Source organism: Callorhinus ursinus, unplaced genomic scaffold (assembly GCF_003265705.2).
Source record: "Callorhinus ursinus isolate GAN/ISIS: 27379988/994484 unplaced genomic scaffold, GSC_fseal_2.0 scaffold12, whole genome shotgun sequence".
NCBI classification, from domain to species: domain Eukaryota; kingdom Metazoa; phylum Chordata; class Mammalia; order Carnivora; family Otariidae; genus Callorhinus; species Callorhinus ursinus.
In genome coordinates, this window is record NW_027397074.1 from 39,827,885 (window position 1) to 39,843,458 (window position 15,574).

A 15,574-nucleotide genomic window follows, 5' to 3' on the forward strand; every position below is an offset into this window, starting at 1 on the left:
TTTACTTGACTTTGTTAAGTAAAGTTTAGTAATCCAGTATTGATATTAATAGTAGAGTTTCAGTAAGATCTGAAGAGATTGATTTTTTGTATGGTAACTAAATAAGGAGAAGTAGAAGAAGATTTGAAAAGGAGTTAATTCTTAATTTTTAATGCAGTTATTATTTTGCTATAGTAATTAATATGCCCAGTTAGTGGTGTAATAATGCTTGTAGTGAGGTTTGGCAGGATGGGTGCACTTCAACAAGAGAAGATGGGTGTTCTTCAAACCTTGGAGGCCCAGAATTTATTAGCAGTGTATCAGGGACTGGGGGGTCCAGGTAGGAGGAAGAAAGAGTGGGAATTTTCTGAACTGGACAGGTGAATTGCCAGGGTAGAAGATCCCCTGCTTACACATATCTCAACACCCACACATCTAGAGAGGTTTTGATTACAAAGTTTTGTATTTTGATTTTTTTCACATAAGAGTATAAAAGATACTCTATTTTTTTTATTATTTAAAAAAAGATTTAAAAGCATCTGTGCTTTTAGAAAGCAAACTTTTAGGGCAGAACCATAGTTTCCCTAGTGCCTAGCACTAACGAAAGTGATTAAATGCTCTGCAGAGTTAACCTTTACTGTATTCATTTTTAGTCTTGTTCTCAAACTTGATTTTATTAGTTTGGCTATGTGATTATACCCTATTAAGTGGATTAAAATCGGTATGTTTTATTTGCCCATGCTGCAGGAAGTTAAGTTCTTAAGGATTGGGGCGCCTCGGTGGCTCAGTCGTTAAGCATCTGCCTTGGGCTCAGGTCATGATCCCAGCGTCCTGGAATTGAGCCCCTGCTCCACGGGGAGCCTGTTTCTCCCTCTCCCGCTTACTCTGCTTATGTTCTCTCTCTCTCTCACTGTGTCCTGTGTCTCTCTGTCAAATAAATAAATACAATCTTAAAAAAAAAAGTTCTTAAGGATTATTTTCATTAAGCTGTGAAATACACTTTTTGACTCTAGGTGTATTTCCATGTAAAGAATTTTACTCCACTAGGTATAATTGAAGAGTTTTCTTCGCTGGACACTTTGGTGATTCATATACATTATTACTTTCCAGGCCTTTCTAGATTCCATGATTGTCATCACCTTTATCTTTTTTTTTTAATTGAAGTATAATATTTTTTTCCTCATATAATTTTCCCTTAAATTATAAAAGTACATTCCTGTATCATTTAAAATTTGGAATTGCAGATTTGGAAATACAGGAAAATTTTCTAAACTGTTTTAGCACCTCCCATTATGTCTGGCATAAATTTAGAAGTATAAACTTAAGAGTTTGTAACTTATTTTTCATCTTAGGTTGGATGCTTAAAACGATCTTGTTGCCATTAGCAGTATTTTCTAGTAACATTTTCAAATACTGTCACACTTATTTAATTGTGGGATTTTTTTGGGGGGGGAGGTCAGGCATTTAATGACTTTCCAGTCTCTTTTCACCTTTCCTCATTTTCTCACTTTCACTTTGGCATCTGCCTTTTTTTTTTTTTAAGGAAGAGGAGGAATAGGTTTTAGACATTTAGTTTAGAAAACTATATTTGAATAGTCTCCTATAAATCTTATTATATGTCCATAGTTTTAGTTAGTAATGACAAGAAGTCATTCAAAGAATTTTGTGACGATGGTGGCATTTCAGTTAACTGACATTTATGTCTGGTTTAAATTTTTGAAGAGCAATGTAAATGAAACCTGGAAGCTTTAGTCATGGTGGAAAGAAAGTTGTCAAAGAAGGTGATACAGTTTCAAATCACAACGATTTATAGAATCTCTTAAGTTTGTCATTGTCTAGTCTGTTAATGGTATAGGTTAAGACTAATCCCCTTTTCTCTTCTCAATTTTACAGAGTTAATTGAGAGTTGGAGGCAACCTTGCTGAAGATGAAGAATATACAGTATTAGAGGAGGAGATTTTTTTTCTTTTTTCTTTCTAAAGTCTTAGTTGCTTGGCGGCTTACATCTAGTCACCACCCTTCAGTTGAGTGTCTTTAGTTCATCAGAAATGATTTTTACAATCTCAAGAAAAACCATGTCACAGAAATTGAGTTTACTCTTGCTTATATTTGGACTCATTTGGGGATTGATGTTACTGCACTATACTTTTCAACAACCAAGACATCAAAGCAGTGTCAAGTTACGTGAACAAATACTAGACTTAAGCAAAAGATATGTTAAAGCTCTAGCAGACGAAAATAAGAACTCGGATGTTGAGAATGGCGCTTCCATGGCAGGATATGGTAAGACAACCATAGACTCGTCCTGGTTTTCTCCTCTTCAGTCTAGCCCCAATTCAAGATAGTTATGGAAGGAAATCCAACTCATTACTTAATGTGTAGGTCTTTCCAAAGCAAATTTTTCTTGTGAAAAATTTCAAATGTACTGAAAAACAGAAACAGTATGATAAATACCCATATATCTGTTGTCTAGATTTAACAATTGTTAAAAATTGTTAAAAAATTTGTTTTGTCTAATTTTTGAAGACCAGTTAAATTGTAGAAATTGTGACATTTCACTGCTAGATATTTCCATACGTATCTCTAAACAAATGACGTTTTTGTACACAATTATAATTGCATTATAATAATACCTAGTTCATATTTACATTTATCTGATTGTGCCAATGTATACCATCAATTATATAACATCTATCAATTCCTAAGAAGCAGCATTTGCCTATATCTCCAGTATTGTTTATTGCTATTCTCCCTTTCACATCATGGGTTCCTGCTGTGGTTTTGTTTGTTTTTGTTTTTTTACTTTTTTAGATTTTATTTATTTGAGAGAGAGAGAGAGAGAGAGAGAAAGCGTGCATGAGCGGGGGTGGGGTGGGGGGAGGGGCAAAGGGAGAGGGAGAAGCAGACTCCCCGCTAAGCAGGGATTCTGACACAGGACTTGATCCCAGGACCCTGAGCCGAAGGCAGGTGCTTAACCAACTGAGCCACCCACGCACCCCTTCCTGCTGTGTTTTAAGTTCTGTATGCATGCCATGTTCTCTCTTGCCTTCAAGACTTAAAGGACAGGTAGAACACTTCGGATATGAGTTTGTGGGCATTTTCTCTGTTTCAGTGTTTTTTGTTTTTTTTTAAGTTATACATGTATTTAAAGAATCAAAATGTGTTATGAGTCTGATAATAAAAAAGGGCAGTTCTTCCCACCTCCAACAGTCCTTAAATTTCCCATTCGTTAAAGCCAGCCATTTAAAATTATTTAATCTGATTTACTTGATGATTACCTCTATATCTCTAAATAATATGCTCTATGAGCTTCTTCTTGATTTTTCAATTATAGGAGTTATCTGTTAACTTCCCACTGTGCAGGGTGAAGGTTCAGCTTTCTTTTTTACCCAAAATTGCATCCCACCCACCCCAGGCTGATTTCACACACACACGTCCTTCTAGCCCTGCCGCTTTCCCAATATAATTTTGTTAGAACAAGATGCAGTGTTTGTGTTGTTATCACTGTGTTAAGGGTATTCATTACTGAGCCTTGTAGTACATTATTACTTTTCCTTTCATGTACAACTTTTATTTTCCCCTCTAGAATTAGTAAATACTGATTTTTGATTCTTTGCCTAGTTTTCTACCCTAACTCCCCACAGTTAAGTCTCCTCCCAGTATATTCAGACACATTAGCTATTTCATCACATTCTTTATCTTGAAATCTTTCCTAGAGCCTTCTGATCTCCTGTGGTTTGGACTATTTCTTCTCTAGGAGATGAATTATTTGGGATCTTACTCCACAGTCATCCTGGAACTCCCTTTACCTCTCTTCTTTTGGATCTCCCATCCCCTAGAATCCTGTAGCTTCCTCTTTATTGGTGACTCCCACATTTTAGGGGAACAGATCCTTGTAGTTTCCTCAGAAAGGTATGAGAGAGGTCAAAGTTTTGACTCCCGGCATATCTGAAAAGATCTTTTTATTCCCCCTACCCTCATGCTTAATTGAGAATTTGACTGAGTTTAGAATCCTAGTTTGTAAATAGTTTTCGTTAGATTTTTAAAGGCTTTTTTTCTTTTTTTCCCCCTCCTTGGCTTCCAGTGTTCTTTTTGAGAATCTAATGCTGTTCTGATTCTTTATTCTTTATATGTGACTTATTTTTTGGAAGTTTGTGAGATCTTTGTCCCATAGTACTGTTCTGAAGCTTTTCAAAATGATGTTTCTGGGTATGGATTTCGTTCATACATGTGCTGGGACCTCAGTGGGCACTTTATTTTCCCCCAAATTTTAAAACTATTTCTTTACTAGTACCTGTGATATTTAAGAGATGTAACATTCATGACTCAGGATGATGATCATGCTCTGATGTGCCCTCCTTAATGCCCCTCACCCAGTTACCCCATCCCCCCCACCTCCCCTCCAGCAACCCTCAGTTTGTTTCCTGTGATTTTTTTTTTTAAATATTTTATTTATTTATTTGACAGAGAGAGACACAGTGAGATAGGGAACACAAGCAGGGGGAGTGGGAGCGGGAGAAGCAGGCCTCCCGCTGAGCAGGGAGCCCGATGCAGGGCTCGATCCCAGGACCCTGGGATCATGACCTGAGCCGAAGGCAGATGCTTAACAACTGAGCCACCCAGGCACCCCTGTTTCCTGTGATTAAGAGTCTCTTACGGTTTGTCTCCCTCTCTGATTTTGTCTCGATTTATTTTTCCCTCCCTTCCGCTATGATCCTTTGTTTTCTTCCTTAAATTTCACATATGAGTGAGATCATATGAGAATTGTCTTTCTCTGACTTATTTTGCTTAGCATAATACCCTCTAGTTCCATCCACGTCATTGCAAATGGCAAGATTTCATTTTTTGATGGCTAATACTCCATTGTATATATATATACCACATCTTCTTTATCCATTCGTCTGTCGATGGACCTCTTGGCTCTTTCCCATAGTATGGCTATTGTGGACATTGCTGCTATAAACACTAGGGTGCATGTACCCCTTCAAATCACTACATTTGTATCTTTGGGGTAAATACCCAGTAATGCAATTGCTGGGTCGTACGGTAGCTCTATTTTCAACTTTTTGAGGAACCTCCATACTGTTTTCCAGAGTGGCTGTACCAGTTTGCATTCCCACCAACAGTGTAGGAGGGTTCCCCTTTCTCTGCATCCCTGCCAGCATCTGTCATTTCCTGACTTGTTAATTTTAGCCATTCTGACTGGTGTGAAGTGATATTTCATTGTGGTTTTGATTTGTATTTCCCTGATGCCTAGTAATGTTGAACATTTTTTCATGTGTCTGTTGGTCATTTGTATGTCTTTGGAGAAATGTCTGTTCAGTGTCTTCAGCCCATTTCTTGATTGGATTATTTGTTTTTTGGGTGTTGAATTTGATAAGTTCTTTATAGATTTTGGCTACTAGCCTTTTTTCTGATAAGACATTTGCAAATATCTTCTCTCATTCTGTCAGTCGTCTTGGTTTTGTCGACTGTTTCCTTTGCTCTGCAAAAGCTTTTTATCTTGAGAAAGTCCGAATAGTTGATTTTTGCTTTTGTTTCCCTTGCATTGGCCTTTGAAGATGTATCTTCAAAGCAATAAGAAGTTGCTGATCCTGAGGTCACAGAGGTTGCTGCCTGTGTTCTCTAGGATTTTGATGGATTCCTGTCTCACATTTAGGTCTTTAATCCTTTTTGGGTCTATTTTTGTGTGTGGTGTAAGAAAATGGTCCAGTTTCATTCAGCATGTGGCTGTCCAATTTTCCCAACACCATTTGTTGAAGAGACTGTCTTTTTTTCCATTGGATATTCTTTCCTGCTTTGTTGAAGGTTATTTGACCATAGAGTTGAAGGTCCATTTCTGGGTTCTCTGTTCTGTTCCGTTGGTCTATGTGTCTGTTTTTGTGCCAGTACCATACTGTATTGATGATTACAGCTTTTTCTTTTTTTTTTTTTAAGATTTTATTTATTTTATTGAGGGAGAGGGGAGAAAGAGAGAGCAAGTGAGCACACGCACAAGTTGTGGGGAGGGGCAAAGGGAGAGGGAGAAGCAGACTCCCCGCTAAGCGGGGACCCCAGCCCCGCCATGCAGGGCTTGATCCCAGGACTCTGGGATCAGGACATGAGCCAAAGGCAGATGCTTAACTGACTGAGCCACATAGGAGCCCCTGATTACAGCTTTGTAATATAGTTTGAAGTCCAGGTTTGTGATGCCACCAGCTTTGGTTTTCTTTTTCAACATTCCTTTGGCTATTCAGGGTCTTTTCTGGTTCCATACAAATTTTAGGATTATTTGTTTCATTTGTTTGAAAAAAGTTGATGGTATTTTGATAGGGATTGCATTGAATATATAGATTGCTCTAGGTAGCATAGACATTTTAACAATATTTGTTCTTCCAGTCTATGAGGATGGAACGTTTTCCTGTTTCTTTTTGCCTTCCTCAATTTCATGAGTGTTCTATAGTTTTCTGAGTACAGATCCTTTGCCTCTTATTCCTAGGTATGTTATAGTTTTGGGGGACAATTGTAAATGGGATCGACTCCTTAATTTCTCCTTCTTGTGTCACATTGTTAGTGTATAGAAATGCAACTGATTTTTGTCCATTGATTATGTATCCTGCCACTTTGCTGAATTTCTGTATGAGTTCTAGCAATTTTGGGGTGGTCTTTTGGGTTTTCCACATAGAGTATCATGTCATCTGCAAAGAGTGAGAGTTTGACTTCTTCTGTGCAGATTCAGATGCCTTTTATTCTTTTTGTTGTCTGATTGCTGGGGCTAGGACTTCTAGTACTTTGTTGAACAGCAGTGATGATAGTGAACATCGCTACTGTGTTCCGGACCTTAGGGGAAAAGTTCTTAGTTTTCCCCCATTGAGAATGGTATTTGCTGTGGGCTTTTCGTATATGGCTTTTATGATATTGAGGTATGTTCCCTCTATCCCTACACTGTGAAAAATTTTAATCAAGAAAGGATGCTGTACTTTGTCAGATGCTTTTTCTGCATCTATTGAGAGAATCATATGGTTCTTGTCCTTTTATTTATGTTGTGTATCACATTGATTGATTTCCAGATGTTGAACCAACCTTGCAGCCCAGAAATAAATTCCACTCAGTCATGATGAATAATCCTTTTAATGTACTGTTGGATCCTATTGGCTAGTATCTTGGTGAGAATTTTTGCATCCATGTTCATCAGGGATATTGGTCTGTAATTCTCCTTTTTGCTGGGGTCTTTGTGTGGTTTTAGGAGCAAGGTAATGCTGGCCTCATAAACAGAGTTTGGAAGTTTTCCTTCCATTTCTGTTTTTTGAAACAGCTTCAGAAGAATAGGTATTCATTCTTCTTTAAATGTTTGGTAGCATCCCCCTGGGGAGCCATCCGGCTCTGGACTCTTGTTTGTCGGATATTTTTGACTACTGCTTCAATTTCCTTGCTGGTTATGGGTCTGTTTAGGTTTTCTATTTCTTACTATTTCAGTTTTAGGAGTTTATGTGTCTCTAGGAATGCATCCATTTTTTCCAGATTGCCTAATTTGTTGGCATATAGTTGCTCATAATATGTTCTTAGAATTGTTTGTATTTCTTCCGGTGTTGTTCTCTTTCATTCATGATTTTATTTATTTGGGTCCTCTTTTCTTTTTGATAAGCCTGGCCTGGGGTTTATTGATCTGATTAATTCTTTCAAAGAAGCAGCTCATAGTTTCATTGATCTGTTCTACTCTTCTTTTTTTTTTTTTAAGATTTTATTTATTTTTGACAGAGAGAGTGTACAAGCAGGGGAAGCAGCAGAGGGAGAGAGAGAAGCAGGCTCCTCGCTGAGCAGGGAGCCCAATGCAGGGCTCGATCCCAGAACCCTGAGATCATGACCTGAACTGAAGGCAGACGCTTAACCATCTGAGCCACCCAGGTGCCCCTGTTCTACTCTTCTTTTGGTTTCTGTTTCATTGATTTCTGCTCTGATCTTTATTATTTCTCTTCTCCTGCTGGGTTTAGACTTTATTTGCTGTTCTTTCAACAGCTCCTTTAGGTGTAAGGTTAGTTGTATTTCTTGTTTCTTGAGAAAGGCTTGTATTCCTATATACTTCCCTCTTTGGACTACCTTTGCTGCATCCCAAAGGTTCTGAACAGTTGTGTTTTCATTTTCACTTGTTTCCATGGATTTTTTTAATTCTTCCTTAATTTTCTGGTTGACTCATTTATTCTTTAGTAGGATGCTCTTTAACCTCCAGGTATTTGAGTTCTTTTCAAATTTCTTCATGTGATTGAGTTCAAGGTTCAAAGCATTATGGTCGAAAAATATGCAGGGGATGAATGATCCCAATCTTTTGGTACTGACTGAGACCTGATTTGTGACCCAGGATGTGATCTATTCTGGAGAATGTTCCATGTGCCCTCGAGAAGAATGTGTATTCTGTTGCTTTAGGATGTAATGCTTTGTATATATCTGTGAAGTCCATCTGGTCAAGTGTGTCATTCAGAGCCCTTGTTTCCTTGTTGATCTTCAGCTTAGATGATCTGTCCATTGTAGTGAGTGGGGTGTCAAAGTCCCCTACTATTATTGTATTATTATCAATGTGTTTCTTTAATTTTGTTATTAATTGGTTTATATAATGGCTCATCCCATGTTAGGGGCATAAATAATTATAATTCTTATGTCTTTTTTTATTTTATTTTAAAAATTTTTTTAAAAGATTTTATTTATTCATTTGAGACACAGAGATACAGAGGGAGCATGAGCAGGGTGAGAGGCAGAGGGAGAGGGAGAAGCAGACTCCCCACTGAGCCAGAAGCCCTATGTGGGACTCAATCCCAGGACCCTAGGATTATGACCCGAGCTGAAGGCAGACGCTTAACCATATGAGCCATCTGGGCACCCCAATTCTTAGATCTTCTTGTTGGATAGACCCTTTAAGTATTATATAGTGTCCTTCCTCATCTTTTATTACAATCTTTGGTTTAAAGTCTAATTTGTCTGATATAAGGATTACCACCTGAGCTTTCTTTTGATGTCTATTAGCATGAGAAATGGTTTTCAGCCTCCTCACTTTCAATCTGGAGGTGCCTTTGGGTCTTGCTTTTTTGTCCAATCTGATACCTTGTGTCTTTTGATTAGGGTATTTAACCCATTTATATTCAGAGTAACTTTTGAAAGATCTGAATTTAGTGCCATTGTATTACCTGTAAAGTGAGTGTTACTGTATATTGCCTCTGTTCTTTCTGGTCTGTGTTACTTTTGCACTCTGTTCACTTAAAGGATCCCCTTTAATATTTCTTGCATGGCTGGTTTATTAATCACAAAATTCTTTTAGTGTCTGTTTGTCCTGGAAGTTTTTTCTCTCTCCTCCTATTTTGAATGACAGTCATGCTGTGTAAAGTATTCTTGGCTGCATATTTTTCTCATTTAGTACCCCGAATATATCATGCCAGTCCTTTCTGTCCTGCCAGGTCTCTGGATAGGTCTGCTTCCAGTCTAATGTTTCTGTCCTTATAGGTTACGGACCTCTTGTCCCTAGATGCTTTTAGGATTTTCTCTTGTCTCTGAGATTTGCAAGCTTCAGTATTAGATGTTGAGGTGTTGACCTATTTTTATTGATTTTGAAGGGGGGGGTTCTTCTGTGCCTTCTGGAATTGAATGCCTGATTCCTTCCCCAGATTAGGGATATTCTCCACTATAATTTGCTCCAGTATACCTTCTGCCCTCCCCCTTCTTCTTCTGGGATCCCAGTCATCCTAATATTGTTTTGCTTTATGGTATTGCTTATCTCTTGAATTCTTCCCTCATGATCCAGTAGTTGTTTATCTCTTTCTCAGTGTCTTTATTCTCCATTATTTTGTCTTCTATGTCACTAATTCTCTCTCCTGCCTCATTTATTCTAGCAGTTAGAGCCTCCATTTTTTTATCGCATCTCATTAATAGCCTTTTTGATTTTGACTTTATTGGATTTTAGTTCTTTTATTTCTCCAGAAAGGGACTCTCCAGTGTCGTCTATGCTTTTTTTCAAGCCCAGCTAGTATCTTTATAATCGTTATTCTGAACTCTAGTTCTGACATCTTACTTATATCCATACTGATTAGGTCCCTGGCAGTCAGTACTGCCTCTTGTTCTCTTTTTTCAAGGTGAGTTTTTCCATATTGTTATTCTGTCCAGAGAAGAATAGATGAACGAGAGAATAAAATACTAAAATGGCAACAACAACCCCAGAGAAATACACATAAACAAATCAGAAGAGACCTTGCAGAAAGTGGTTGCTTTTCTATTTGTAGAACTGTAACAATTCTATTCTTAGATCTCCAGTTGAGTTCACAGGTGTTTAAAATGATTTGATGGTTATCTAGCTGAATTCCTAGGACCAGCCAAAACTAAGGTCTCTTACTCCTCCTCCATCTTGGACTCTTCTCGTCAAGTCATGAGTTTAAAATGGAGCTAAATCTGGTGAAAATTGAATCCTAAAGTACTTTTATCAAAAGCCTGATATATAACTACTTATATATCACAACTTTTGTGCTTGTTTCAAATAATTCTTTAAAATAACTGGTTCTTTCTTCACTAATCTGTTTATTTACATGATGTGCTTATTCCTTCCAAAAATGGAACTCATTAGTTTGTGTAAGAATACTTAATGTGTTATCTTTTTTATTTTTTTAAGATTTTATTTATTTGACAGAGAGAGAGAGAGCACAAGCAGGGGGAGCGGGAGGGAGAGGGAGAAGCAGACTCTTTGCGCTGAGCAGGGAGCTGGATGTGGGGCTCGAGCCCTGGACCCTGGGATCATGACCTGAGCTGAAGGCACACGCTTAACCAACTGAGCCACCCAGGTGCCCCTAGTGTGTTACCTTCTTAAGTTTCACTTTGATAAGTTAGTGTCTGATTTTCATAGAACTATACCCAACCCTGCTTTCTAGATCACTCAAAAGATTCTGAAGTTTGGGATCAAAATTTCTGCTGCATTCCTGATCCTTTAACGACATTGGTACAAATACTTGCCTTACTGCTTGCTTGGTAAAGGGAATTTATAGGTGATTCTAACATAGATAAAACAAGAATGTTGTTATGTAGATCCTGATTGGTAATTATTTCAGGTCGCAGCTTGAAAAACACCAGCGCTTTATCTTTTGTGTCAGCAAAATCAATCGTGCTGGAAAAGGAGATTCCAGTGTTGTATTGCTGCACCCTAGGGAACATTTGGTTCCTGTCATCCAAAAAGTTGTTGATTTTAGTACGGCTGTATATCAGTCGCTGGTCCCAGGGTTCCGACACCAGCCCCAGTTATTCTGGGTAGTAGTGAAGTTGAAAATCTTTGGAATGTCCCGGGTTCTGCCTGCCATGATTTTAGAGATGGGGAGAGAGTAGCTTCAGTGGGTACTTTAAGTCCTGAGACTTACATTCTTTGATTTTGGGATATTTATCCTAAATTATTTGATTTTTTTTCCTCACCATTGTCTTTTAACCTTTCTTATTGAAATTCTGTTTTTTAGTATTTGGGCCTCTGAACTGGTCCTCAAATTTTCCTTTATTGACTCTCCTAGTTTTTATCTCTTTGTCTTTTTGCTTTATTTTTTGAGGTATTTACTCAACTTATTTTCAACTCTTTATGGAGTTTTTCATTTTCTCTAACATGTTTAATTTCTAAGAGCTTTTTTATGTCTCAAAGGTTATCAGTGACAGGTTTTCTAAAGTGTTTCTATGTTTCATCCAAATATATCTGGTGATCCTTAGCCTTTTGAAACTTTTTTGTTTTTAATTATTTTAAAGCATTTATTTATTTATTTATTTATTTTACAGAGTTCAAGCGAGTGTGGGCAGAAGCTCTTGTGGAGAGTGGGGAAGAAGGGCAGGGTGGGAGGGAGAGGGACAAGCAGACTCTGTGCTGAGCGCAGAGCCCTTCACAGGGCTCGATCCCACAACCCTGAGATCGTGACCTGAGCTGAAATCAAGAGTTCGACGCCTAACTGAGCCATCTAGGTGCCCCAAGATTTTGTGTTTTTTAAGTAATCTCTACACCTAACTCAGGGTTCAAACTTGCAACCCTGAGATCAAGAGTCCTACATTCAGGGTGCCTGGCTGGCTCAGTCGGTTAAGTGTCTGCCTTTGGCTCTTGTGATCCCAAGGTTCCTGGGATCGAGCTCTGCATCAGGCTCCCTGCTCACTGGGGAGTCTGCTTCTTGCTCTTCTTCTCCCTCTGCCCCTCTCCCCTGCTTTGTGTTCTCTCTCTCTCTCCATGTCAAGTAAATAAAATCTTAAAAAAAAAAAGAGTCCCACACTCTACCTACTGAGCAAGCCAGGTACCCCTTAAACTTTGAAGACCAACACACTAAAAGTTTGATAGGAAGTGTTGAGTTGGGGCGCCTGGGTGGCTCAGTCGTTAAGTGTCTGCCTTCAGCTCAGGTCATGATCCCAGGGTCCTGCAATCGAGCCCTGTATCAGGCTACCTGCTCCTCAGGAAGCCTGCTTCTCCCTCTCCCACTCCCCCTGCCTGTGTTCCCTCTCTTGCTGTGTCTCTCTCTGTCAAATAAAATAAAATCTTAAAAAAAACCCCCAAAACAAAAAACAAAGTGTTGAGTTGTTGGGTGGTATTCACTACAGGATGATCTGGCTGGGACATTGCCTTGGTAGTATCCTTAATATTTGTAATGACTTCTGATACCAACTACCTGGAGTTAGGCCAGATTTCACAGGTTAAGGGCATAATCCTCCACAATACTGCCCTCACTTTACACATTAGCCACAAATTTGGATGTCCCAGGACCACTCTTAGATCTGACCAGTTGACTACAAATTTGAGTGTTCACACTACCCCCTGAGGTTCAGTAATGAACTAGATCACCTCAGAGAACTCCCTGAAAGCACTGTACTTACTATTATAGTTTTATTATAGCAAAAAGAAAATCAGAACCAGCCATAGGGAGACACATAGGGCAAGGTCTGAGAGCGTTCCAAATGCAAAGTGTCTGTTGTTTTCTCCCCATGGAATCAGTTTGCATTACTCCAGGGTGTGACCATATTAAGAATATTGTTACTTAGGGAAGCTTACCTGGACTTAGTGTTCAGAATTTTTATTGGGGTTTTATTGTGTAAGTGTGATTTATTTTTTATTTTTTTATTTTTTTAAGGATTTCATTTAGGGATGCCTGAGTGGCTCAGTTGGTTAGCATCTGCCTTTGGCTCAGGTCATGATCCCAGGGTCCTGGGATTGAGTCCCACATCAGGCTCCCTGCTCAGCTAGGAGTCTGCTTCTCCTTCTCCCCCTGCCCCTCTCCCTGACTTGTGCTCTCTCTCAAATAAATTAAAAAAAATAAAGATTGATTTATTAGAGAGAGAGCGAGAGAGCATGCAGAGCAAGGGAGAGAGGTGTGATTAGATTATTGGCCAGATGGTTGAATTCGATTTCCAGCCCTTCTCTCTCATCTGACGTTACTGAAAAGTCTTGACTCTCTAATCACATATAGTTTGGTCTTTTCTGGCATGTCCAGCCCCCATCCTGAGTCATCTCATTAGCACAAACTATCTAAGGTTCTAGTCTTAGTCACCTTGTTAATATAAACTATCAGGTGGGGCCCCACAGGCCCACTGGGAACAACAGACACTCTTATCACTCAAGAAATTCTAAACATTTAGAGGCTACCTTCCAGGAACTAGGGACAAAGGCCTGCCGAACTCTCTTACATAATATCAGTGTCTATTTCTTTGTGGTATCCCAAATAACAGTGTATTTAGGCCTTTCCTCTTGAGCTGATCAGATTCCCTAGAGAAGGACTTCCAGTCTCTTGTTGGAGAGTGTAGGCCTCTAAGTGTTCTAGGATCTGAATGAGAGGAAAAGGCTGGGGGAGGAGGGGTAGTCTCAGCTTCACTGAGTGAGTGAAATGTAAATTTTCATTTACTCCTTGAGTTTTCAGTGTTGTACCCAGGCCCTAAACTGTTTTACTGACTTCAGAAAATGCATCTCATATTTTCTGCAGTGGGTGAGGGACTATTGCCCAGTGTGGGAGTGTTCTAGATAATTTAGGAATCAAATGTCATCATACATGAATTTTCACCCAATTCTTCTATTTTAGTCTTTTCTTTTCCCCTATTTTCTTTTCTTTTTTTAAAGTAGGCTCCATGCCCAGTGTGGAGCCCAATAAGGGGCTTGAACTCGACCCTGAGATTGAGACCTGAGGTGAGATCAAGAGTTGGATGCTTAACCAACGAGCCACCCAGGTGCTCCACCCCCTATTTTCACTGGTACCCAGTATAACAATCCCTGGGCCTTTTAAGAACCCCACAGTTTTGTGGTGGTAATCGAATTGCTTCTTGGTTTTTCTTCTCTTTTAAGATCCAACATTTTCAGGTCTGCTAAGTCAGCTGACACTCATCTCTCTGCTTTCCAGTTTCTCGAGTTGTGTTGCTATTGTCTTGTCTTCTGTTATCTTTGGCTTTGTAGTTTTTTTTTTTTTAAGATTTTATTTATTTGACACAGAGACATAGCGAGAGAGTGAGCACAAGCAGGGGGAGTGGGAGTGGGAGGGGACCATGACCTGAGCTTAAGGCAGACGCTTAACAACTGAGCCACCCAGAAGCCTCTTGGCTTCGTGGTTTTATGCTTAAAAAAAGAAAGAAAGAAAAAGAGCAAAAAGCACCCTTACTGTTTTAGTGGCGTATCCATGTAGCCAAGATGCAGGGGTGCGAGAGCATCTGGCTCTGGGAGGCTGAAACAGACCACGTTCTGCCACTTGCCCTGACAAAATGCAGAGGCAGAGACAATGAGCGGTGGTGAAACAAGAAAGGAATTTATTTCAGTGAGGCCACCACTGGGAGACAGTGGACTAGTGTCCCTAAGTTTGTCTCCAAAGTGCTGAAAATGCTTCCAGATTTATGTAAGGAAAATGTGGGACAAAGGTTGGTGGGTATTTGCAGGTAGGCAGTGAAGGTTCAATTGATCACTGTCTTGGGGTCAATCATGCAGGGTCTTGCTGGCTCAGGGCAGTCCTTATACTTGAGGGGGTAGTTTGGGTTCCCATCATGGGATGCTTTGTCCACAAGATCTTTTGCCAGAGTTAAGAGATAAGCTGGAAAAGAACTTAATCAATTAGAAAGTACAGACTGAGGTCAAAATGGAGGTGGTTGAAGTCCTCTTTCAGAGGTTAAATGCATTTTTTCAGTTTACCATCTTTATCTGGGAGTACCCTGGACACTTTCTATTTTTCTTCTCCCCTTTATGACGGTTCTTATGAATTGATGAGGGTTAACCTGCATTTGCGCTTGAGGATCAAATTTAGATGACTTAGAGATGAAGGAGCTGCTATACACGAGATGGAGGTACTTGTGGCAGACAGAGATGCAGAAATTACATTGTTTTACATTCTGCTTAGTCTAAGGACACTGATAGAAACAACAAAGAAGGGGCGCCTTCGGCTCAGGTCATGGTCCCAGGGTCCTGGGATCAAGCCCCGCATTGGGCTCCCTGCTCGGCAGGAAGCCTGCTTCTCCCTCTCCCACTCCCCCTGCTTGTGTTCCCTCTCTTGCTGTGTCTCTGTCTGTCAAATAAATAAATAAAATCTTAAAAAAAAAAAAAAGAAACAACGAAGAAGCAAATCTTTTAGAACAAGAGAAATACTTGAAAATAAATTCCTTCTACTTG

The 15,574-nt window shown here is 39.3% G+C and overlaps 1 protein-coding gene across 7 annotated transcripts in view; it reads left to right on the forward strand.

Annotated features, from left to right (window-relative positions):
* CCDC126 (coiled-coil domain containing 126) overlaps positions 1-15,574 on the forward strand; it is a 113,606-nt gene that overhangs the window by 79,846 nt on the left and 18,186 nt on the right. For all 7 annotated transcript variants that reach the window (XM_025873028.2, XM_025873026.2, XM_025873024.2 and 4 more), the window contains one exon: positions 1,873-2,262. In XM_025873028.2, coding sequence (XP_025728813.1) covers positions 2,028-2,262 — 235 coding nt within the window. In that variant the 5' untranslated portion in view covers positions 1,873-2,027. The remainder of the gene's footprint in view (positions 1-1,872; positions 2,263-15,574) is intronic.